The sequence below is a fragment of the Rousettus aegyptiacus genome, unplaced genomic scaffold (assembly GCF_014176215.1).
Source record: "Rousettus aegyptiacus isolate mRouAeg1 unplaced genomic scaffold, mRouAeg1.p scaffold_m13_p_9, whole genome shotgun sequence".
Taxonomy (NCBI): Eukaryota; Metazoa; Chordata; class Mammalia; order Chiroptera; family Pteropodidae; genus Rousettus; species Rousettus aegyptiacus.
In genome coordinates this window covers 73,179,713-73,204,561 of record NW_023416312.1, presented here as the reverse complement: position 1 = coordinate 73,204,561, position 24,849 = coordinate 73,179,713, and the positions used below count along the sequence as shown (strand labels likewise).

General features: G+C 39.5%; 1 protein-coding gene across 2 annotated transcripts in view; it reads left to right on the top strand.

The window, feature by feature from the left end:
• Positions 1-24,849, top strand: part of KIAA1210 (KIAA1210 ortholog) — a 98,588-nt gene that overhangs the window by 67,297 nt on the left and 6,442 nt on the right. For both annotated transcript variants that reach the window (XM_016124445.2, XM_016124444.2), the window contains exons 9-12: positions 6,446-6,551; positions 14,359-20,397; positions 21,406-21,569; positions 22,998-23,091. In XM_016124445.2, the coding sequence (XP_015979931.2) occupies positions 6,446-6,551; positions 14,359-20,397; positions 21,406-21,569; positions 22,998-23,091 (6,403 nt within the window). The remainder of the gene's footprint in view (positions 1-6,445; positions 6,552-14,358; positions 20,398-21,405; positions 21,570-22,997; positions 23,092-24,849) is intronic.

Below are 24,849 nucleotides of genomic sequence, written 5' to 3'. Positions count from 1 at the left end.
TCTCATATACATATGGGTTTATTTCTGGACTCTTGGTTGTGTTCCTCTGGTCCGTGTGTCTGCTTTGCTGCCAGTACCATGCTGTTTTGATTACTGTCACTTTGTAGTATAATTTGAAGTTGGGTAGAGTGATGCCTCCAGCCTCATTCATTTTTCTCAGGATGACTTTAGCAATTTGGGGTCTTTTATGCTTCCATACATCTGATGATTTTTTTGTTCTATTTCTTTAAAAAAATGCCAATGAGATTTTGATGAGGATTGCATTAAATCTGTATAATGCTTTAGGAAATATGGTCATTATAACTATGTTGATTCTTCCAATCCAAGAACATGGACTATCTTTCCATTTCTTTGTATGTTCTTCTATTTCTTTTAATAGGGTCTTACAGTTTTCATTATATAGGTCCATCACTTGTTTTGTTAAATTTATTCCTAGATATTTTATTATTTTTGTTGCAATTACAAAAGGAAATATTATTTCCACTTCTCTTTCTGATACTTTGTTATTAGAGTACAGGAAAGCTACGAATTTTTGAAAATTGATTTAGTATCTAGAGACTTTATTGGATTTGCTTGTTTCGAGTAGTGTTCTTGTTGGAGTCTTTAGAGGTTTCTATATTGAGAATCATGTCATCTGCAAATAGTGACAGTTTGGATGCCTTTTATAACTTTCTCTTGTCTGATTGCACTCGCTAGGACCTCCAGTGTTATATTGAATAATAGTGGTGATAGGGGACAGCCTTGCCTTGTTCTTGATCTTAGAGGGAAGGTTTTTAGTTTTTCACTATTAAGTGTAATATTGCCTAAAGGTTTGTCATATATGGCCTATATCATGTTAAGTTACTTTCCTTCTATACCGATTTTATGAAGTGTTTTGATCATAAATGGATGTTGTATCTTGTCGAAGGCTTTTTCTGCATCTAATGATATGATATAATTCTTATTTTTTAATTTGTTTATGTGGTGTATCCCATGAATCGATTTGCATATGTTGAATCACCCCTGTGCCTCTGGGATGAAGCCCACTTGATCGTGGTTTATAATCTTTTTAATATGTTGCTGTATTCAGTTCACTGATATCTTATTTAGGATTTTTGCACCTGTGTTCATGAGAGATATTGGTCTGTGGTGTTCTTTTTGTTTGTTATCCTTACCAGGTTTTGACATCAGAGTAATGTTGGCCTCATAAAATGAGTTGGGAAGTATTGCCTCTTCTTGGATTTTTTGGAAGAGTTTGAGGAGAATTGGTATTAAATCTTTGAATGTTTGGTAGAATTCACTGGTGATGCCGTCCGGTCCTAGACTTTTACTTTTTGGAGGGTTTTTGATGATTGTTTTAATTTCCGTACTGCTGATCAGTCTATTTAGATTTTCCGGTTCTTTTTGATACAATCTAGGAAGATTGTATTTTTCTAAGTACTGGTCCATTTCTTCTAGGTCATCAAATTTGGTGTTAAATAATTTTTTATACTATTCTGGTATGATCTTTTGTATTTCTGTGATGTCAGTCATAATTTCCCCCTCTTTCATCCCTGATTTTGTTTATTTGTGTCCTTTCTCTTTTTTCCTTAGTGAGTCTAGCCAGGGATTTGTCCATTTTATTAACCTTCTCAAAGAACCAGCTCCTTGTTGCATTTATTTTTTCTATTGTTTTGTTTTGTTTTGTTTTCAATATCATCTATTTCTGCTCTAATTTTGATGATTTCTTTTCTTCTGCTGATTTTAGCCCTCATTTGCTCTACCTTTCTAGTTTTTTGAGATGAAGCATTAGGTTGTTTATTTGGGCTCATTCTTGTTTTTAGAGATAGGACTGCAATGATATGAACTTTCCTCTTATGACCACTTTTGCCATGTCTCAAAAGTTTTGATATATTGTATTATCCTTATCATTCATTTCTTTGTATCTCTTGATTTCTTCTCTGACCCAGTTATTCTTCAGTAGCACGTTGTTTCAGCTCCATGTATTTGTGTTTCTACCTGATTTCTTTCTGCAGTTGTTCTCTAATCTCAAAGCATTATGATCAGAGAATGAGGTTGTTATGATTTCAACCCTCTTATATTGAGGTTATCTCTGTGTCCCACTATGTGTCGATTCTTGAGAATGTTCCATGTGCACTAGAGAAGAATGTATAAGCAGCTGTTTGGGATGGAAGGCTCTATAAATGTCAATTATGTCCAGTTGGTTTAATGTGTCATTTAAAGATATTATTTCCTTATTCATTTTCTGTTTGGATGATCTGTCCATATCCAACAGTGTGGAATTTAGGTCCCCTACAACAATAGTGTTTTGGTCTGTTTCTCCCTTTAGTTCTGTTAGTGATTGCTTTACATATTTCGGGGTTCCCTGATTAAGAGTATAGATATTAAGAAATATTATGTCTTCTTGGTGCATGATTCCCTTTATCTTTATGAAGTGTCCCTCAGTATCTTTCTTTACCTTTTTTATTTTGAAGTCTATTTTTTTCTGATAGTAGTACTGCTACTCCTGCTTTTCTCTGAATGTCATTTGCTTGAAATATCATTTTTCACCCTTTAACTTTGAGTCTATATTTGTCTTTGTAGCTGGGATGTGTCTCCTAGAGGCAGCCTATGGTTGAGTTTTGTTTTATGATCCATTCTGCAACTCTGTGACTTTTTATTGGTGAGTTAAATCCATTTACATTTAGAGTGATTATTGAAGTATGAGTTTTCTTATAGCCATTTTATCTTTTGCTTTCTGGTAGCTCGGTGTTTCCATTGCTTCCTTTCCTTGTGCTCTATTTTCCTTTATTTTGGTTGTCTTTTGTTGGCTTTTCCTCTATTCCTTCTTGTTTTATGTTATCTACTTTGGTTCTGAATCTTTGGCATGTGGTTACTACCATTCTGAATATGAATATCTCCTTTCCCTTTGCGAATTTGGATCTTTGAATCCCCCCTTTTCAGTCACTATTATCTCAATTTGTCCCTATGTATGCTGAACTTTCATTACTGTCTTCTTACAACAATTCTCTTCTTATTATTTAAGCTTATAATGCCCTGATCTTAGTTACAGTTGCATTCCTCTGCTTCTATTTGCCTGTAGTCGCTTTATGCCTAATTACGTTTTGTTTTGTTGTTTGTTTGTTTGTTTTCTGTCATTCGGTTTAGGTGAACTTACTCTTTTCAGTATTTCCTTATAGTGGAGAATACCCTCAATTTATATATGTCTGGAAAGTTCTTATTTTCTCCTTCGTATCTAAAGGAGAGCTTAGCTGGATACATTATTCTAGGCTGGTAGTTTCTTTCACTTAATAGTGTAAATATTTGATTCCATTCCTTTTTGGTTTGTAAGGTTTGTGCTTAGAAGTCTGAGGGTAATCTAATGAATTTACTTTTTAGTTACCATTTTTTCCCTCTCTGGCTGCTTTGAGAATTCTATCTTTGTCATTGATATTTGGTAATTTTAATACAATGTGTCTTGGTTAAGGCCTTTTTTGGTTGAGATAATTGGGTGTTCTGTTGACTTCTTGAATTTCAAGCTCCAGCTCATTCCTTTGATTTGGAAAATTCTTGTCAATTATTTATCTGGAAATGCTTTCTAGTATCTGTTCCTTTTATTCACCTTCAATAACGTCCTTTATTCTTATATTTCCTCTCCTGATGGTATCAGCTAGTTCTTAAATTTCTGTTTCATTATTTTTCATTCTTCGGTTTCTCTCGTCTTCCTTCTGATTTATTTCTAGGTTTCTGTCTTCAACATCACTGATCCTTTCCTCCATTTGGTCAACTCTATTTCCCAAGCTTGCTATTTCATTTTTCAATTCTTGCAGTGTTTTTTTTTTATCTCCATAAGATCTATTCTGTTTTGTTTTGTTTTGTTTTGACTGTTTCAATCTCCTTGGTCTGCTCAGGTAGTTGTTTTTTTTCAATTCCTGAAGTTGTTGATATGAATCATTTGGGATCTCATTGAGGTTTTTCAGAAGTGCCATCCTGAATTCTCTGTCATTTAAGTCACATATTTATATGTACGTAAACTCATTTTCTAGAGATTTTTCTCTTTCTTTCTGAGATGCCTTGCCACCTTGGTTGTTCATGGTGTTTAATGGGCAATTTCCCCACCTGGGCATGAATGGAAATGTATTCTGCTGTTTTAACAGAAAGAAGATTTATTATATAGAGGTCTCTCTTCTGTCTGTTGCCGCTTCTCTGCTTTCCGCCCTGATGTTGAGCCCTGCAGGTAGCCAGCTATGGGAACTCACAACTGTCACAGGCAGGGTAGTTCAGGGAACTCGTGACAAGAACTTGCCACTCCTCCCCTTCCCCTCTTCCTACAGGTAGGGCTGGCAGCTGCGAAAGACAGCTTCTTTATTTCTCCCAATTCACCACACGACACCCAGGGTTCTGACCTGTGCTAGCTCTTACACAGAGATCCCATGCTCAGTCGTGCTGGTGTGCAGTTTGGGTGTTTTTTGATTGAGTTTTAGATGTTCAGCTTATTTTTGTTTCAAAGGGAGAGATCTGGGGACATCTCTTACTCCGTCATGTTTCCAAAGATCTGCTGAAAACTCCAAGCATTTAAAACTCCACTATTAACTCCTCCAAACCTTGCTCAGTGTCACACTGGTGTCGCAATCTCCTGTCACATGACTTTCTCACAGGTAGAGCTATACTTAGGTGAGCCAATTCTGTTAAAATCATGGTTCCAGATCAGATTCAGGGATCTGACAGCAATGAAAAGTGACATATATTTGGTATAGGGATCAAGAATCTTGCGCACTGTCCCTCAGAGCCACACTGTATCATAGTCTAGTGTAATAGATCATGTTCATTATTTGTCCAAGTCATAAAAAAAACCCTTAAACTATGTTCCCTGATCTCTATTTAGGAAGATAGGGAACTAATGCCTTTGGAAAAGATTTTTACTAAAAGTTAAGAACTAAAAAATCTTGATGTTTATAAGGATGTGTCAGCTTGAAGAATCACTTTGGTCAAATACCCAATTGACCAAATTGGGTGACTATGATTTATAAAGGGTTATAAAATCAGAGCTGAAAGACACTAAAAACTTTCCCAGTAAAAGCATTTTACAGGATCGAACATCAAAGCCCAAATAGTTGCTCGAGGTCAACTGGTGGTGGCAGAGCTAGGACCAGAACCCAGTCTTCTGACTTCCAATTCAGTACTATTTTCACCCCACCCTTCTGCTCCCCTGCCCTTAGACATCTCAATTTAGCTTTAGAAAGAGAGCAAAGAACAAGTTGAAAAAAACAATTGGCAGGGTGGTGGGTCCAGGGGGCCCTCTAGTGGCCCTGAGAGGAACTCTTTGGTTCTGTGTCCAGCAGAGTGACCAATTTATGCACTAAACTCAATATATGCATGATCTCCTGGACACTTCACCACAAACCTGGGAAATGGGGAATGTTGGCTAAAGGAAACTTAGTGCGACACTCCTGACTTTCGTATCTCTGCATAACCTAATTGAAGAAAGGCCTGGGTAGCACACTCTAAGAAGCTGGGGACTGCTTCTCACTTGTGACTCTCCCTGACACATGAATGAATATAAGAGAGTCCAGCATCATATATAACACAGAGGTTGCTGCCACTTTCTTCTGCTTTGGAATTTCTACAGGAGGTTTCCCCTTATCCCTTATTTATAGATATGGACACAGATTTAGAGAATAACTTGCCCAAGGCCACACAGAGAATAAATGATGGAGCAGATATTTGAATCCAGGTCTACCTGACTTCATTCACTCAAAAGTAAATAATTTTAAGTTGAGTCTGTTTGCACAGGCATTTCAAATGGGCTCATAAAGTTATATGTTTGTCTTTAAATGCACTCATAAAGGCTTACATTATGCAAATTCTGGACACTGTTCAATGCAGTGCTACTCTGACATTTTCAAAGCTTCACTGTAATTATCTGGAAACCTTGTTTATACTAAAACAATTTCAACCTCTTAAATATAAGGACTGAATGCTTTATCTTTTTCTCTCTTCTTTTCCAACAAAACCCCAATCTTCTTTCTTCTTTTGAGCTGGAAAGACATCATTCATGTTTTCACTAAATTCCCTGAAAAAAAGCCAAACAGGATTTGAATTTGTCTCCCAGGTCTGATGAAGCAAGTTTCAAAATTCCAGTGTTGCCAGGAATATGATTGTTGTCAGGGTCAACACCCCAATTTTCAGATTTATGGCCTTGCATTGTGGTTCAGTGGTTTCCAGGGTGTTTTGGAGAGTTCCCTGCAGCATAACACTCAGAGATCAGAAACTTGAAATGTAAGTGGATCACTTCCAATAGATTGAATGATCACCAGCTGATGGATGCCATCGGAAATAATTTTCATTGTTAATATTATTATATGCTCCCAGCAGAGATATTTGGATATCAAGAATTTTTTTTTGCTTTTCCGCCTCTTTGGCAATCATTCAGGGGTAGGTGAAGAGCACTTCAGTCTGATTCAAGCTCTTTCCTTTCTTCTTTTAGGTGAAACCAAAGCAGGAGGAGCCAAACCTTACACAGGTTTCTGAAGAGAAGAGCACAAACAAACCAAAAGAAGCTGATGAAAAGAATACCCAAAAAGACAATGCAGGTTGGCACATCTTCAACCTCATCCAGAAATGTACTACAAGCTTAATAATGCAGAGCTATGTGACAGGAGCTATATAATGAAAATTACTCAGACCTGCTGTCCTTGGTCTTCAGAGAGCTTTCGATTTAAGATGCATGCTAATGTGGTCCAGGTTTATCCACCTAAACTGCCTAATTAATACAATTGTCACTTGCATGGGATTTAGATAAAGGGTCATACCTAGATCCCTATTTTATCTCAATGAATTTCCAACCAGAGTTATTTTGTTTCTTTATAAATTTCTTTAATCCTCTTTAAGCCTAATGTGCATTCTCAGTTCCTCAATGAGCCCAGATATCTGAGGGCAGCCAATGATTTCCCCTTCAGCACTTCCCCTCAGCAACAGAACCAGACAATAATAACAGAATTGGCCCAAAACTAGTTTTGTAAAGTTACTTTTCCCTTCCAGTCGAGAGAAAAAAATGTTGCATTAACAGTGAGACCAGATTCCATAACCATGGGCAAAGAGGGCTGGGTGGCAACTACAGACAGATGTCTTTGGCAGCCAACACCCATAAAATCCCCAGACATCAACTACCACTGGAGTGGAAGTCTCTCTCTGTGTGTATATGTGGATGTTGGTTCTAGCTGATGACAACCTAATTTCAAACAGTGCTTGACAAAACAAAATTCCAGTTCCATAAATTAAGTCAGACAGTTTTTCCATAGTTTTGCCACAAAAGATTTCACATGTGTGCTCAAAGACAGGGTATCTCTAAACACATTTTTTCCATGAAAAGTAACAAAACCACAAAACTGTTCTGAAAAAAGAAAGAAGGAAAGAGAAAATAAAAAATTAAATGAGTAATACATTTTACCTTTTTTAATCTTTTTTTTAAATTAAGTTTAATGGGGTAACACTGGTTAATAAAATTATATAATTTTCAGGTGGACATTATCATTTGACATCTGTATATTCTATTGTGTGTTTACCACCCAAAGTCCAGTTTCCTTCAGCTACCATATATTTGATCCCCTTTACCCAGTTTGCCCTCCCCCTATCCCACTATATTTGACCCCTTTTACCCCATCTACCTCCCCCCTCCTCCCCACCTCAATAGTAACCACTAGTCTATAGTCCTCTGGTAAACACTAGTCTATAGTCCATGTCCATGAGTCTCTGTTTCTTTGTCCCGCTCATTTGTTGCTTTTAGGTTTCTATCCCACATATAAATGATATCATGTGATTGTCAAATTTTTCTATCTGGCTTATTTCGTTTAACATGATTATCTCATGGTCCATCCAAGTTGTTGCAAATGGCAGTATTTCATATCTTATTATGACTGAGTAATATTCCATTGTATATATGTACCATAGGTTCTTTAGCCAATCATCTATCATAGGGCACTTCGGTTTCTTCCATGTCCTGGCCACTGTATGCTAAGGATTTTTGAACATTAATTTTGTATGCAGAAGTTTCACTACATTTGTTTATTGTTTCTGGAAGTGTTCTTGTGGAGTCTTTAGGATTTTCTACACAGGGAATCATGTTATCCGCAAATAGTGACAGTTTGACTTCTTCGTTTCCTATTTGGATACCTTTTATAGCTTTTTCTTGCCTGATTGCACTAGCTAGGACCTCCAATATTACAATGTATAACAGTGGTGACAGTGGACAGCCTTTCATTGTTCATGATCTTATAGGGAAGGTTTTTAGTTTTTCACCATTAAGTAATGTTGGCTGAGTGCTTGTTATATATGGCCTTTATCATGTTAAGGTATTTTCCTTCTATACCAATTTTGTGAAGTGTTTTTATCATAAATGGATGCTGTGTCTTGTCGAAGGCTTTTTCTCCATCTATTGATATGATCATGTGATTCTTATTTTTTAATTTGTTTACGTGGTGTTTCACATGAATCGATTTGCGTATGTTGAACCCTTCCTGTGCCCCTGGGATGAATCTCACTTGAACCTGGTGTATAATCTTTTTAATAGGACACTTTAGTTGCTTCCATATCCTGGCCACTGTGAATAGTGCTGCTATGAACATCGGTGAGCAAATATCTTTTCAGACATGGGTTTTCAAGTCTTTGGGGTAAATACCCAGTAGAGGGATTGCTGGTTCATATGGTAGATCAATTCTTAGTTTTCTGAGGAACCTCCATACTGTTTTCCATAGTAGCTGTACCAATTTGCAGTCCCACCAGCAGTGTATAAAGGTTCATTTTTCTCCACATCCTCTCTAACATTTGTTATTACTTGTCCTGTCAATTATAGCTATTCTAACAAGTGTGAGATGGTATCTCACTGAGGTTTCATTTGCATTTCCTTAATAGCTGCGATGTTGAGTATCTTTTCATATATTTGTTGGGCATTTGTATGTCCTCTAGGGAGAAGTGTCTGTTGAGATCTTCTGCCCATTTTTTGATTTGATCATTTGTTATTGTTGTTATTGAGTTTTATGAGTTCTTTGTATATTTTGGATATTAGGCTGTTATCAGAGGCGTTGCTTGTAAATATATGTTTCCATTCGGATGGTTCTCTCTTTACCTTGTTGATGATTTCTTTTGCTGACCAGAAGCTTTTTCATTTAATGTATTCCCATTCATTTATTTTACCTTTTAGTTCCCATGCATTTGAGGTCAAATTCATAAAATCCTCTTTAAGTCCAAGGCCCTTGAGTTTAGTTCCTATGTTTTCTTCTATGCATTTTATTGTTTCAGGTCTTATATTCAAGTCCTTAATCCATTTTGAGTTAATTTTGGTGTGTGATGATAGACAACAGTCTAGTTTCATTCTTTTGCAGGTGGTTTTGCAGTTTTCCCAGCATCATTTATTGAAGAGGCTTTCTTTTCTCCACTGTATGATTTTGGCTTTTTTGTCTAAAATTATTTGCTTGTATAAATATGGGTTTACTTCTGGACTCTCGATTCTGTTCCACTGCTCTGTGTGTCTGCTTTGCTGCCAATACCATGCTGTTTTGATTACTGTCACTTTGTAGTATAATTTGAAGTCGGGCAGAGTGATGCCTCCAGCCTCATTCATTTTTCTCAGGATGGCTTTGGCAATTTGGGGTCTTTTGTGCTTCCATACAAATCTGATGATTTTTTTTGTTCTATTTCTTTAAAAAACGCTGATGGGATTTTGATGGAGATTGCATTAAATCTGTATAATGCTTTAGGTAATATGGTCATTTTAACTATGTTGATTTTTCCAGTCCAAGAACATGGACTATCTTTCCATTTCTTTGTATGTTCTTCTATTTCTTTTAATAGGGTCTTACAGTTTTCATTATATAGGTCCATCACTTGTTTTGTTAAATTTATTCCTAGGTATTTTATTGTTTTTGTTACCATTGCAGAAGGAAATATTTTTTCCACTTTTTTTCTGACACTTCATTATTCGAGTATAGGAAAGCTATGGATTTTTGAACGTTCATTTTGTATCGAGAGACTTTATTGTATTTGATTTTTGTTTCTAGTAGGGTTCTTGTGGAGTCCTTAGGGTTTCCTAAACTGAGAATCATGTCATCTGCAAATAGTGACAGTTTGACTTCCTTGTTTGCTATTTGGATGCCTTTTATAACTTTCTCTTGTCTGATTTCACTCGCTAGGACCGCCAGTGTTATATCGACTAACAGTGGTGATAGTGGACAGCCTTGCCTTGTTCGTGATCTTAGAGGGATCGTTTTTAGTTTTTCACCATTAAGTATAATGTTGGCTGAGGGTTTGTCATGTTAAGGTGCTTTCCTTCTATACTGATTTTGTGAAGTGTTTTGCTCATAAATGGATGCTGTATCTTGTTGCAGGCTTTTTCTGCATCTTTTGATATGATCATATGACACTTTTAAAAAAATTGTTTATGTAGTGTATCTCATTAGTTGATTTGCATATATTGAACCATCCCTGTGCCTCTGGGATGAAGCCTACTTGATTGGGGTGTATACTCTTTTTAATATGTTGCTGTATTCAGTTGCTGGTATCTTATTTAGGATTTTTGCATTTGTGTTCATGAGATGTATTTGTCTGTAGTTTTCTTTCTTTGTGTTATCTTTACCAGGTTTTGAGATCAGGGTAATATTGATCATAAAATCAGTTGGGAAATATTGCCTCCTCTTGGATTTTTTGGAAGAGTTTGTGGAGAATAGGTATTACATCTCCTTTGAATGTTTGCTAGAATTCACTGGTGAAGCCATCTGGTCCTGGAATTTTACTTTTTGGTAGGATTATGATGATTGTTTGAATTTCCATACTCCTGATCAGTCTATTTAGATTTTCCAGTTCTTCTTGATTCAGTCTAGAAATGTATTTTTCTAAGTACTGGTTCATTTCTTCTAGGTTATTGAATTTAGTGTTATATATTTTTAATAGTATTCTTGTATGATCCTTTTTATGTCTGCAGTGTCTGACATAATTTCCCCTCTGTCATTCCTGATTTTATTTGTGTCCTTTTTGTTTGTTTGTTTAGTGTGTTTAGCCAGGGATTTGTCAATTTTATTAACATTCTCAAGGAACCAGGTCTTTGTTGTATTTATTTTTTCTATTGTTTTTTTGTTTCGTTTTGAATTTCATTTATTTCTGCTCCAATTATGATTATTTCTTTCCTTCTACTGAATTTAGGCTTCATTTTTTCTTTCTTTTCTAGTTTTCTAAGATGACGTGTTAGGGTACTATTTGGACTCATTCTCATTTTTGGAGATAGGCCTGTAATGACATCAACTTTCCTCTAATGACCGCTCTTGTAGTGTTCCAAAAGTTTTGATATGTTGTCCTATCATTATCATTCATTTCTATATATTTCTTGATCTCTCTTTTTTATTTCTTTTCTGACCAAGTTATTCTTCAATAGTCTATTGTTTAATATCCATATATTTGTGGTTCTTCATGCCTTCTTTTTACTGTTGATCTCCGGTTTCAAAGCATTATGACCAGAGAATATGGTTGGTATAATTTCAATCCTTTTATATTCGCTAAGGATATCTCTGTGTCCCAATATGTGTTGATTCTTGAGAATGTTCCATGTGCACTAGAGAAGAATGTATAAGCAGCTGTTTATGGATGGAAGGCTCTGTAAATGTCAATTATTTCCAGTTGGTCTAATGTGTCATTTAAGGATGTTATTTCCTTATTGATTTTCTGTTTGGATAATCTTTCCATATCCAACAGTAGGGTATTTAGGTCCCCTACTATGATAGCATTTTGGTCTGTTTCTCCCTTTAATTCTGTTAGTAATTGCTTTCTATATTTTGGGGCTCCTGATTGGGAATATGGATATTAATGAGTGATATGTGTTCTTGGTGCATGATTCCCTTTATCTTTTTGAAGTGTCCCTCAGTATCTTTCTTTACCTTTTTTTATTTTGAAGTCAATTTCATCTGATATTAGTGCTGCTACTCCTGCTTTTCTGTGAATATATTTACTTGAAATATTATTTTACGCCATTTTATTTTCAGTGAGTCTATATTTGTTTTTGAAGCTGAGATGTGTTTCCTGGAGGCAGCATATGGTTGTGTTTTGTTTTTTGATCCAGTCTGCAACTCTGTGCCTTTTTATTGGTGAGTTCAGTCCATTTACATTTAGGGTGATTATTGAAATATGAGGTCTTCTTAAAGCTATTTTTTCTTTTGCTTTCTTGTAGTTCGGTGTTTCCATTGCTTCCTTGTCCTTGTGTTTCTGTTTTCTTTAGTTTGGTTGGCTTTTCTTGGTTTTCCCTCTGGTTCTTTTTGTTTTATGTTATCTACTTCAGTTCTGAATCTTTGACGTGTGGTTACCATTTTGAATATGTAAGGGATAGTTATATATATACAGCCATCCATTTTCTTCTGCTCGCATCTTATCTCCATTCCCCTTTGCCAATTTGGAACTTTGAATTCTCCCGTTTTCAGTCATTGTTATCTCAATTTGTCCCTATGTGTTCTGAACTTTCATTACGATCTTGTTACAGCAAATCTCTTATTGTTTAAGCTTATAATGTCCTCTTCTTAGTAAGGGTTGCACTCCTCTGTTTCTGTCTGCCTGCTAGTCACCTCACTCCTAATTATGTATTTTTTTGTTATTTTGTTTTAGGTGAGCTGACCCTTTTCAGCATTTCCTGTAGTGCAGGCCTTGTAGTGGAGAATTCCCTTATTTTTTTTGTATGTCTGAAAAGTCTTTACTTCTCCTTCATATCTAAAGGAGAGCTTAGCTGGATACATTGTTCTAGGCTGGTAGTTCCTTTCACTTAATAGTTTGTATATATGATTCCACTCCTTTTAGCTTGTAAAGTTTGTACTCCGAAGCCCCATGATAAACTAATGGGTTTTCCTTTATAAGTTACCATTTTCTTCTCTGTGGCTGCCCTGAGTATTCTGTTTTTGTCATTAATTTTGATAACTTTAATGCAATGTGTCTTTGTGAAGGCCTTTTTGGGTTGAGATAATTGGGTGTTCTGTTGACTTCTTGAATTCCAAGCTCCAGCTCATTCCTTTGATTTGGGAAATTCTTGTCAATTATTTGTCCGAAAATGGTTTCTAGTACCTTTTCCTTTTATTCACCTTCAATAACATCCTTTATTCTTATATTTCCTCTCCCGATGGTATCAGCTAGTTCTTGAATTTCTGTTTCATTATTTTTCATTCTTCGGTTTCTCTCGTCTTCCTTCTGATTTATTTCTAGGTTTCTGTCTTCAACATCATTGATCCTTTCCTCCATTTGGTCAACTCTATTTCCCAAGCTTGCTATTTCATTTTTCAGTTCTCGCAGTGTGTTTTTTATCTCCATAAGATCTATTTTGGGTTTTTTTTGAGTGTTTCAGTCTCCTTGGTCTGCTCATGTAGTTGTTTTTTTTTTTCAATTCCTGAAGTTGTTGATATGAATCTTTTGAGATCTCATTGAGATTTTTTAGAAGTGCCATTCTGAATGCTCTGTTTTAAGTCACATATTTCTCTACCTATAAGCTTATTTTCTGGAGATTTTTCTCTCTTTTTTTCTGAGATGAGTTGTCACCTTGCTTGTTCATAGTGTTTAATGGACTATTTCTTCACCTGGGCATTAGTGGAAGTGTATTCTGCTTTTTTCCCCCAGAAACAAGATTTATTATATGCACGTCTCTTCAGCCTGTTTTATTAAAAGGTGTTTTTCTCTTGGTTTCCAGCAGTTGGAATTATATGAAGTCTTAATAATGCCTTTTTTTTTATTATAGATATTCTGTCACACTTGTTACCATCAGTCTCAGTTCCTGCCTGTGTTAGCAACAGTATTGGTAGTGTTTCCTCAGATTCCCTTGGGGCTCTGCGGTATTCGTTCTCTGAGGATATGGGTGGAGGGACCCTCTGTTTTGAGGAATGGGGGCTACAGCTCAGCCTCACATTTTGCCATCTGTCTAGTAATAATCAACTATTATTCTCTGCCCTCCTTGCTTGTCTGCTGTTTCCACTTCTCTGCTTTCTGACCTGATACCTGGGCACTTCTGCAAGCCACAGTGGTGCTCACAGCTATCCCAGGCAGAGCTGTTCATGGAAGTCGCCGCACCTTCTCCCTTCCCCTTCCTCCTGCAGGGAGCTCTGGTGGATGCAAGAGGCAGCTTCTTTGCTTCTCCCAGTCCACCTCCCGGCACCTGGTGTTCTGACCTGGGCTAGCTTTTATGCGCAGATTCCCCGCTCATATGTGTTGGAGTGCACTTGGCCTGTTTTTTGTTGAGTTTTAGATTTTCAGCTTTAGATATTCAGCTTTTGTTGTTTCAAGGGGGTAGATTTGGGGACACCTTTCTCTCCACTATGTTTCTGATGTCACTCAATGCAGGCTGTTATTTTATGAATTCAGAAGCACACATATTTCTCTTTGGTACAGGTCCCTTAAGTCAGGAACAGAACAATGAAATTGAGATTTATGATAAGACGACAGATCAGTCTGCAAACACAGATGCTGCTGGAAGTCAGGGCTACTTATGGTCAGCAGCATGTGGAAGACAACATGGAAGAAAAGGATCAAGTGCTTCAGAAAATAGTGAGTGTGAACCCAGAGAAAGAAGCTCTAAACAATCCTGTCAAGTGCTTGACTTAGGCAATACAGCTGATTCCACACCTGCTGATAACACTGCCAGGGATTGCCTTTTCTGGCACCTGTCCTTGGAGGAACAAGTCATGGAGGAGCCCATACCTCCACAAGCAGAAACTGCTACTTCTCAGAAGTTGCTTTCAGATAAAAATGAAATGGAAAGGAGAAAGGCCAGTTTAGATTTTGAAGTGAGAGAAGCATCAACTTCACATCTGATACCTGAAGACACAGAAGAGTCTATAGTTAGTGGTCTATCACCATATCATGAAGGTGGAGATTCTGGAGCTGAGAAGACAGAAGCCATAGCTTGTCTTTTACCAGTGGTGGAAAGTCCTTTTACAACCCAAGAAGATATCATGTTCTCAGTGGCAGTGAGGGCTCAGCTGCTTATGGATCCTTCTCATATTGAATTAGAAGAGGAAGATGCTCCCAGCTTTGATTCACAGGAAAGTGTCCAATTTAAAATGGAGTCTTCTAGAGATATCCCAAGCATCTGCAAAGAAAGCCCTCCTGGAAATGTTCTCCAGACCTTTACAGCAAGCATTTCGGATATAGCAAGTGTCTTTGCAGAGAGAAGCATTTCTGCAGAGAGGCTGTCTCTGAGAAGCCTTTCCCAGTCCTTGGTGGAGACCAAAGCTGAAGAAGTATTCTCAGATTCAAAGCATGCTTCAGAGGAGGGCAGTGGTTCTGAGCAGCAGCTGGCTCCCAGACACTCTTTCCAGTCCTTGGGGAAGCTTAAAGATGACCAAGAAGAATTGAGCAGCTCTCATGAGCAGCTGGCTCCCAGATCTCCTTCCCAGTCTTTGGGAGAGCTTGAAGATGAAGTGTTCACAGAATTAAATAGTTATGTTGAAAAGTACAATAGTGCTGATGATTGGCGCAGCTCTGAAGAAGAGCTGTCTTTTAGATACCCTTCCCAGGCCTTAGAGAAGCCTGAAGACCAACAAGAAGTCTCCTCAGTTTCAAAGAACACACCAGGGCTATGGAGTGTTTCTGTGGAGCAGATTCCTCCCAGACACCTTTCTCAGCCCTTTGTGAGGCCATTTGTTCAGCAACAAGTCTCCTCAGGTTCAATGAACGCTTCTGCAGAATGGGAGCTGATGCTTCCGAGGCATACCTTCCAGCCCTGGGAGAGCCCTAAATCCAAGCAGCAAGACTCTGCAGGTCTGGAGAGTGCTGCTCTTGAGTGGGGCATTTCTATGAAGCCACTGCCTCCCAGAATGACTCCTAAACGCCTGATGAGGCATAAAGTTAAGCAGCCAGTCTCCTCAGGTCTAGAAATTACTGCTGCTGAAGGGATCACTTCTATGGAGCTACAGCCTCCAAGACATCATTCTCAGCTCCTCATGAAACCAACAGTTGAGCAAGAAATCTCTGCAGGTCCAGAGAGCCCTGCAGCTAAGGGGAACATTTTTGTGGAGCCACCACCTATGAGACACCCTTTCCAGCCATGTTTGAGCCCTAAACTCACGCAAAAAGCTTCCTCATTTCCAGAGAACACAGCTGATCAGGAGAGAAATTATGTGGTGCCTCAACTTTCTAAAGTTTTTGCCCAGCCCTTGATGAACGCAAAAGTTGAACAAAATGTGTTCTCAGGTTCAGAGAGTGCTGAGACAGTCATTTCGGTGGAGGCACTGCTCCCCCAACATTTTCCCCAATCCTTGACAAATGCTCAAGCCCAGCATAGCTTCTCAGAGAACATTGCTGGTAATGAGGGCATTTTTGTGCAGCCGCTGCCTCAAAAACACTTTTGCCAGCCCTTGGAAAGTCTTAAATTCCAGCCAAAGACCATTACCAGCAAGTCAGCAAGTGCTTCCACAGGATGGGGTGGTCCTGTGGATCCAGTGCCTCCCAGACATACCTACCAGCCCTGGGAGAGCCCTAAATCCAAGCAGCAAGACTCTGCAGGTCTGGAGAGTGCTGCTCTTGAGTGGGGCATTTCTATGAAGCCACTGCCTCCCAGAATGACTCCTAAGCGCCTGATGAGGCATAAAGTTAAGCAACCAGTCTCCTCAGGTCTAGAAATTACTGCTGCTGAAGGGATCACTTCTATGGAGCTACAGCCTCCAAGACATCATTCTCAGCTCCTCATGAAACCAACAGTTGAACAAGAAATCTCTGCAGGTCCAGAGAGCCCTGCAGCTAAGGGGAACATTTTTGTGGAGCCACCACCTATGAGACACCCTTTCCAGCCATGTTTGAGCCCTAAACTCACGCTAAAAGCTTCCTCATTTCCAGAGAACACAGCTGATCAGGAGAGAAATTATGTGGTACCTCAACTTTCTAAAGTTTTTGCCCAGCCCTTGATGAACGCGAAAGTTGAACAAAATGTGTTCTCAGGTTCAGAGAGTGCTGAGACAGTCATTTCGGTGGAGGCACTGCTCCCCCAACATTTTCCCCAATCCTTGACAAATGCTCAAGCCCAGCATAGCTTCTCAGAGAACACTGCTGGTAATGAGGGCATTTTTGTGCAGCCGCTGCCTCAAAAACACTTTTGCCAGCCCTTGGAAAGTCTTAAGTTCCAGCCAAAGACCATTACCAGCAAGTCAGCAAGTGCTTCCACAGGATGGGGTGGTCCTGTGGATCCAGTGCCTCCCAGACATACCTACCAGCCCTGGGAGAGCCCTAAATCCAAGCAGCAAGACTCTGCAGGTCTGGAGAGTGCTGCTCTTGAGTGGGGCATTTCTATGAAGCCACTGCCTCCCAGAATGACTCCTAAACGCCTGATGAGGCATAAAGTTAAGCAGCCAGTCTCCTCAGGTCTAGAAATTACTGCTGCTGAAGGGATCACTTCTATGGAGCTACAGCCTCCAAGACATCATTCTCAGCTCCTCATGAAACCAACAGTTGAGCAAGAAATCTCTGCAGGTCCAGAGAGCCCTGCAGCTAAGAGGAACATTTTTGTGGAGCCACCACCTATGAGACACCCTTTCCAGCCATGTTTGAGCCCTAAACTCACGCAAAAAGCTTCCTCATTTCCAGAGAACACAGCTGATCAAGAGAGAAATTATGTGGTGCCTCAACTTTCTAAAGTTTTTGCCCAGCCCTTGATGAACGCGAAAGTTGAACAAAATGTGTTCTCAGGTTCAGAGAGTGCTGAGACAGTCATTTCGGTGGAGGCACTGCTCCCCCAACATTTTCCCCAATCCTTGACAAATGCTCAAGCCCAGCATAGCTTCTCAGAGAACACTGCTGGTAATGAGGGCATTTTTGTGCAGCCGCTGCCTCAAAAACACTTTTGCCAGCCCTTGGAAAGTCTTAAATTCCAGCCAAAGACCATTACCAGCAAGTCAGCAAGTGCTTCCACAGGATGGGGTGGTCCTGTGGATCCAGTGCCTCCCAGACATACCTTCCAGCCCTGGGAGAGCCTCAGATTTGAACAATATACCTCTTCAGATCCAGAGAGCACCGCTGTGGAGTGGGGCATTCCTAAGGAGCCACTGCCACCCAGAATGCCTTCTCAGCCCCTGATGAGATCTGTTGTGAAGCAAGAAGTCTTCCCAGGTTCAATGAGTGCTCCAGCAGAATGGTGTGGCCCTATGAATCCGATGCCTCCCAGACATGCCTTTCAGCCCCGGATGAGCCCTAAATCTAGGCAACAAGCCTCTGCAAGTTCAGGGAGAGCTGTGGCTGAGAGGAGCAATTCTATGGGGTGGATGCCTCCCAGAAATGTCTTCCAGCCTTTGGTGAATCCTAAATTTGAGAAGCAAGCCTCTTCAAGTTCAGAGAGAGCTGTAGCTGAAAGGAGCAGTCCTATGGAGCGGATGCCTCCCGGAAATGCCTTCCAGGCCTGGGTGAGCCATAAATCTGAACGGCAAGCCTCTGCAAGTTCAAACAGAGCTGTGGTTGAGAGGAGCAGTCCTATGGAGTGGATGCCTCCCAGACGTGTCTTCCAGCCTTTGGTGAGTCCTAAATCTGAGTGGCAAGCCTCTGTAAGTTCAGAGAGAGCTGTGGCTGAGAAGGACAGTCCTATGGAGTGGATGCCTCCCAGAAATGCCTTCCAGCCCTGGGTGAGCCATAATACTGAACAGCAAGCCTCTGCAAGTTCGAAGAGAGCTGTGGTTGAGAGGAGCAGTCCTATGGGGTGGATGCCTCCCAGAAATGCCTACCAGCCCTGGGTGAGCCATAAATCTGAACAGCAAGCCTCTGCAAGTTCAAAGAGAGCTGGGACTGAGAAGGACAATTCTATGGAGTGGATGCCTCCCAGACGTGTCTTCCAGCCTTTGGTGAGTCCTAAATCAGAGTGGCAAGCCTCTGTAAGTTCAGAGAGAGCTGTGGCTGAGAAGAGCAGTCATATGGAGTGGATGCCTCCTAGAATGTCTTCTCAGTCCCCAGTGAGACTAGTCGTGAAGCAGGACGTCTTCTCAGGTTCAATGAGTGCTCCAGCAGAATGGAGTAGTCCTATGGAGCCAATGCCTCCCAGAAAGCCTTCTCAGCCTCGGATGAAACCAGTAGTTAAGCAATCAATTTCTGAAGGTCCAAAGAATGTTGCCTTTGAGGGGGACACTTCTGCAGAGCTGCTGCCTTCCAGAAACTGGTCCATTGTGAGACATAAATTCCAGCAAACGTCAAGTTTTGAGAGTGCTGCTGTTGAAGGGGGCATATTTGAGAGGTCTTCCAAATATCCCTCTCACTTCTTAATGAGGTCTAAAGTTCATGAAATAATCTCACGTCTAGAGAATACTGCTGTTGAAGGAGGCACGTCTAAGAAATTGCTGCTTCCCAAGCGTCCTTCCCAGTCATTCGTGAAATTTATGGCGCAGCAAATCTTTTCAGAGACCCCTGCTATTGAGGAGCGGATTTATGTGGATCCTGTGTCTTCAAAACAACCTTCCAAATCTTTGTTGAGGCCTAAAGTCGAGTACCAAATTTTCTCAGACTGGAAGAGAGCTGATATTGAGGGAGGCATTTCTTTGAAGCTGCTGCCTACAAAATGCCCTTCACAGTCCCTAGGTAGGCCTGAAGACCCACGAGAAGTTTTTTCACATTCAGAGAGTGCTCCTGCCAAGTGGATTAGTTCTCAAGAGCAGCTGCCTCCCAGATACCTTTCCCAGAAACTGGGAAAGCTTGAGAACCAGCAAAATGTCTTATCAGTTTCTAAGAGCTCTCCTAAAGAATGGTGGTTCCAGGCTGAGGGTGGGGCTGAATTCCAGCCATATAGTTTCTCAACAGACTCAGTAAGTGTACCTGTAGAGCAGATCAGTGCTAAGGATGATCACCTGCCTCCCAGATACCCTTTTCAGGCCTTATCAGACCCTAAATATCAGCAACAAGTTTATTCATGTTCCATGAATGCTCCTGCCAAAGGAAACATTTTTGAGAGCAATCCTAGCAGCTGGTCCCTACTAAGAGGTCCAGCTTCTCAAAATAAAACAAGGAAACATGGCCAGGACTTTGAAGACGTCATTAAGAATATCCCAACTCCTGCTACCAAACCTGTGAAGTTCATGATCTCTCCTGCCTGGCCAACATCCACTTCTGGGGACATTAAGGAGGAGGTTCTTGAGAATAGTGATCACAATAACAGCTATTCAGATTTATTGCCCAGTGGTGCTGATGTTGAAAACCATTTTGGAGTCCGACTGAGAAGGATCCCTTCCTCAAAGAAGCAGGAGAGTGAGAAACAAGACCATTTTACCAAGCTTTCTTCACTCTCCTTAAGCCCAGTTTCATCTTATGTGGGTGGAGAACCACAAATCAGAAGTGCTTCCCAGGGTCCCCTGGGCATCAGAGAGAACGTCGTCACTACAATATCTGACTTTGCAGCGAAGCAACAGAACAGGACCAGGTCTGGCAGCATGGCCAAGAAGCAACCTACTTACAAAATCCCAGGTGAGACTTTAACTTTCCAGATGGCAAGTAGGTATGAAGTGGAAGGAAGAACTGGAAGTCGAAGTCTCGAATGGGAAGCAGACTGTTCTAGCCTTGCCTACTGAGTTGTTTCTCTAATAGGGCTGGCTTGTGGATTTAGGGGAAGGATAGTTCCCCATTCTAGATTAATAGATTTAGAGAGGGTTAATTTTGAGTCTTCTGTTTTCCAAGGGAGTCTCATCTGAACATCCATCCACATTCTGTAATGGACACATGCATGACCATCTCCTTAGTCCCTCTGCCCACCCTCTGTACATTTTATATTTAGATAGAATTTATGCTTTTCTCAAGATACTTTTACATGTCTTATGTTCCCCCCTCCAATACTATGTGGATTTTTAAAGCCAACTCATTAATAGAGCACTATATTCAGACTCTCAGCTTGAAATCTTAATTTACTATAAATGTTTATACTTCCATTGCTTCTACACTCACCTGAAATGTCTAAGAATCCAGAGCCAGGTGATCTTTTGAGCACTAACCTCTCTCAAAGCCTTTGTACCTTCGGACTCACCATCACACACTCTTATATATGCCTATAACCACACCCATGTAACCACACACTTGCATGAAGGATTATGAAGTAACAAATACTATAAGATTTTCCTTGGAGTTAGAGAAATGGCATTAATGGCCTGGGCCTCTAGCCTCTTAGGAACATTGCCAGCCCACCTGGCAACAATTGTCCTACCATGAGATAGGAAGAGAGATGGACAGAGAAGAAAAAGAACCAGTAAGAGAATAGTGCAAACTTTTGAAGCACAACTTCTTATCTACCCAAGGATCTCTCCTACCTTGCCAGGTTATAGGGAGGGCACAAAAAGTGGGCCCTTCTCTATGTGATATTTGTTTATTTTCATTTGGCAGTTAACAAAGATCTCTCTGGGGCATAACTGTGGGTAGGCCACAGCCAAGCTCAAGACCCTGTATGCCTTGATTCTGTTCTAACTCCTTTGATTCTTTTCTCAGGAGAGGCTCCTATTGAACAATCAGATTATGCAACCTCAGAGCCAGCTTGGATAACCATGGTAAAGCAGAGGCAGAGGAATTTTCCGACCCACATTCCTATGAAAGAACTAAAAACCAATAATAGAGCTGAAGCTAAGGCTGAGATCAAGAAGCCTAGATATGAGGTGGGACCTGAGTCAGCCCAAAAAGCACTCCAAAACGTTGCTGAAGCCAAGTGATTAAGCTTTCACTGGGAACCTTGCTAGGCATGCAGCTCCTTACCTCTTTGGTTGCATTAATAAAGGCAGAGGGACTCTTCAGGGGGGAAAAAACTTGCTTTGTATTCAAACTTACCCTGCTTTGTGTTCTTAAAGGGTTCATGAAAAGTAATGATTATGAGAAGATTCTGTAAATCAGATCCTGTTCTAAATATTATAGAGCAGGATTCCATGAAATTGATTGAGAAATAAGGAGTAAGTCATAAAAAAAATAAACAATGTAACCACTGAGTTGAAAGTTAACTATCCTTTATAGGTATTTTATTCCTATAAGTATGTATATGATTTAAGAAAATATAAATGGAATCTAACTACACATACTATTTTTCATTTAACATTTAATTTTTAGACACCTTTTCCTATTAGCACATAATGATTTAAAAAGGTAATTGATATTTGGGTTTCTACATATTGGTTTGGTTTGGTGTGGCACCTTGTTTTAGATTTTTGAATTAAAAAAATTATGCGATGGACTAGGCTAATGGTACCACATGTGATGATGGGATGATGTCTTGTCTCTATTGTCCCATTTCTCTTTGGAAATGATGGAATGAGAACCCCTCATCAAAACTGCAGAAAAATGACTCAAGAAAACATCGAATTTACATATCAAGAGTTCCTATACTTTTAAGAGCTTAACTGAGTTTGTTGAGGGATTGCATGAGAATCTTTTTAACATTTTGCTTTAAAGATCTTTTTTATTTTCATCATTAATATTTTTATAGGAGCAATATAATACAGGGGCAAAGTATACCTTGCTTTGTTAAAGCTTTTGTTAGGAGTAAATACACTAGGGTGTATAAACTCATGAATTTAGATCAGTTGTGAAGAGGTTAATTTGAAAAGCTTAAACTGTACAATTTTGAAAAGACCTGTAGTTATAATGTTTTTAATGCAAGGAGTGCCAGTCATATGTCAACAAGTTTTGCTAATTAGAAATCCTGTTGAACTCACTTCAATTAGTTGATAAGATTTGTTTGTAATCACCATGTTCAGTTAGCTTGCTGTTAAGTGCTAGGGAAAACGTTGTACAGAAGTTAAATAATTCTCATGTTAAGCTGTTTACACTATTTGTATGATTAGACAACCTTTTCTTCCACATCTCAAAGGTATTAAACTTGAATCAGCTTAGGTTTTGTGAACCTAAATTGTGAACCGAGGTGCTCTCAGTGCTATTTCTTTCTTTATCTTTCTCTATCTCTCTTTCCATTTGATTACTGTTGAACTCATAATACCCAGGACAGGGCTTGTTATACTTTATGATCTTCCAAATGAATAATTTGCTATTTTCATGTTACTACTTACAAGATTCCTATTTTCATTTTTGTATTAAAGGGAGCTGAAAATCGACACAGAAAGATTTTCACTTCCAATGTCAATAGACAGGAGAAGATGGCACAGATGGACCTACTTAAGTCTACCAAAGCAGGTAAAAAGAGTTCCCCTCCCAACATCTTCCCACTAACAGAATGCTGTGAAACTTCAGTAATTTCAAGTTCAGATAATATATCTATCCCCTCTTGCCCAAATCAACTTAATAATTCTCTCAGGGCTCTACCATTAGATACAAGCATCAGATTGTTTTAGAAAAATCCAATCATTATGACTACTACAAGGCCAGTGTGTAACTTTCAGAGTGGCTTTCAGTCTTTTACTACATCAGGGAAGATGTGTAGGCACAAAGTTATGATCACTCACTAAAACATTCCTGTGATATCCAAGAGGAAAGAATCAAGCTACTTTCCAGTTCATAGCAAAGCAGTATTTTCTCAACTTCTATATTCCCAATGAAACTGTTAAAAGTAATTCACTAAAAAGGCTCAATGGTATTAACTTTTTAAAAAACTATTTTAAAATCTTGTTCAGCCCCTCCACATTCTGAGCAGGGGTATAAGAGGCAAGGGGATGTTGAAAGCTGAAAAAAACACTGTACTGGGAAAGAATGGAATGTGGCCTCATCAGCAGAATTATATGCTAGAACTATCTATCTATCTATCTATCTATCTATCTATCTATCTATCATCTATCTATCTATTATCTTTTTTTCAGCAGGAGCAGGAGAAGGGAGGATAGATTTAAACTGAATCATCTTTGTCCTGTCCCTTAGTTTCCCTCATCAAGAAATTAGACTAGGTATTTAGGAACCCACTGTCTGGCCATGAAATAGCAGCACCTAACCTGTTCATAGCTATAAATAGTTTCTTCAGCACTATATCCTATCGAGTAGTTCTCAACTCATTGTGCATTAGAATCATGTGGTGAGCTTTTAAAAATTACAGATAAATCTGGCTCCATTGCTAGAGATCCTAATTCAGTCAGTTCAGGAAATGTCATGGATATCGGTATTTTCTAAAAAGAGCTCTAAGGGGATTGAAAGGAAACATGATGGAGTGAGAGATATCCCCAGATCTCTCCCCTTGAAACAACAATAAGCTGAATATTTAAAACTCAATAAAAAAACACCCAAGCTGCACATTAGCACATCTGAGCGTAGGATCTGTGCATAAGAGCTACCATAGGTCAGAATCCCGAGTGTTGGGTGGTGGACTGGGAGAAATAAAGAAATTGCCTCTTGCAGCCTCCAGAGCTCCCTGCAGGAAGAGGGGGAAGAGAGAAGGTGTGGCGAGTTCCCCGCCAGGCAGAGTTTGTGAGTTCCACGCAGACAGCAGCAGGGTCAAGTTATTAGAGCAGAAAGCAGAGAAGCGGACAGCAGAGAAATAGCAGTTGATTTTTACCGACCATGGTTGCAAAACCGAGACTGAGCTGCAACCCCAACCCCCAACGCAGAGGACCCCTCCCCGCATACCCTCTGGACCAAACACTGCAGAACCCCAGGGGAATCTGAGCAAACTCTGCCGAGACTGTTGCCGACACTGACAGGGTCTGAAACTGAGAGTAGTGAGCATGATTAAATATCTATAAGAAAATAAAGGCATTATATAAAGGCATTATTAAGGCTTTATATGAAGCAGAGATCCAAGAGGATTCGACGCCACCTACTGGAAACCAAAAGGAAAGCCTCTTCTTTGCAGCAGGCTAAAGAGATACCTTTATATAATAAATATTATTTCTGGGAAAAACAAAAAACAAAAAACAATACACTTCTATTAATGCCCAGGCGAACATCATGAACAATCAAGGTGACAAGGCATCTCAGAAAGAAATGTCACCAGAAAATAAGCTTACA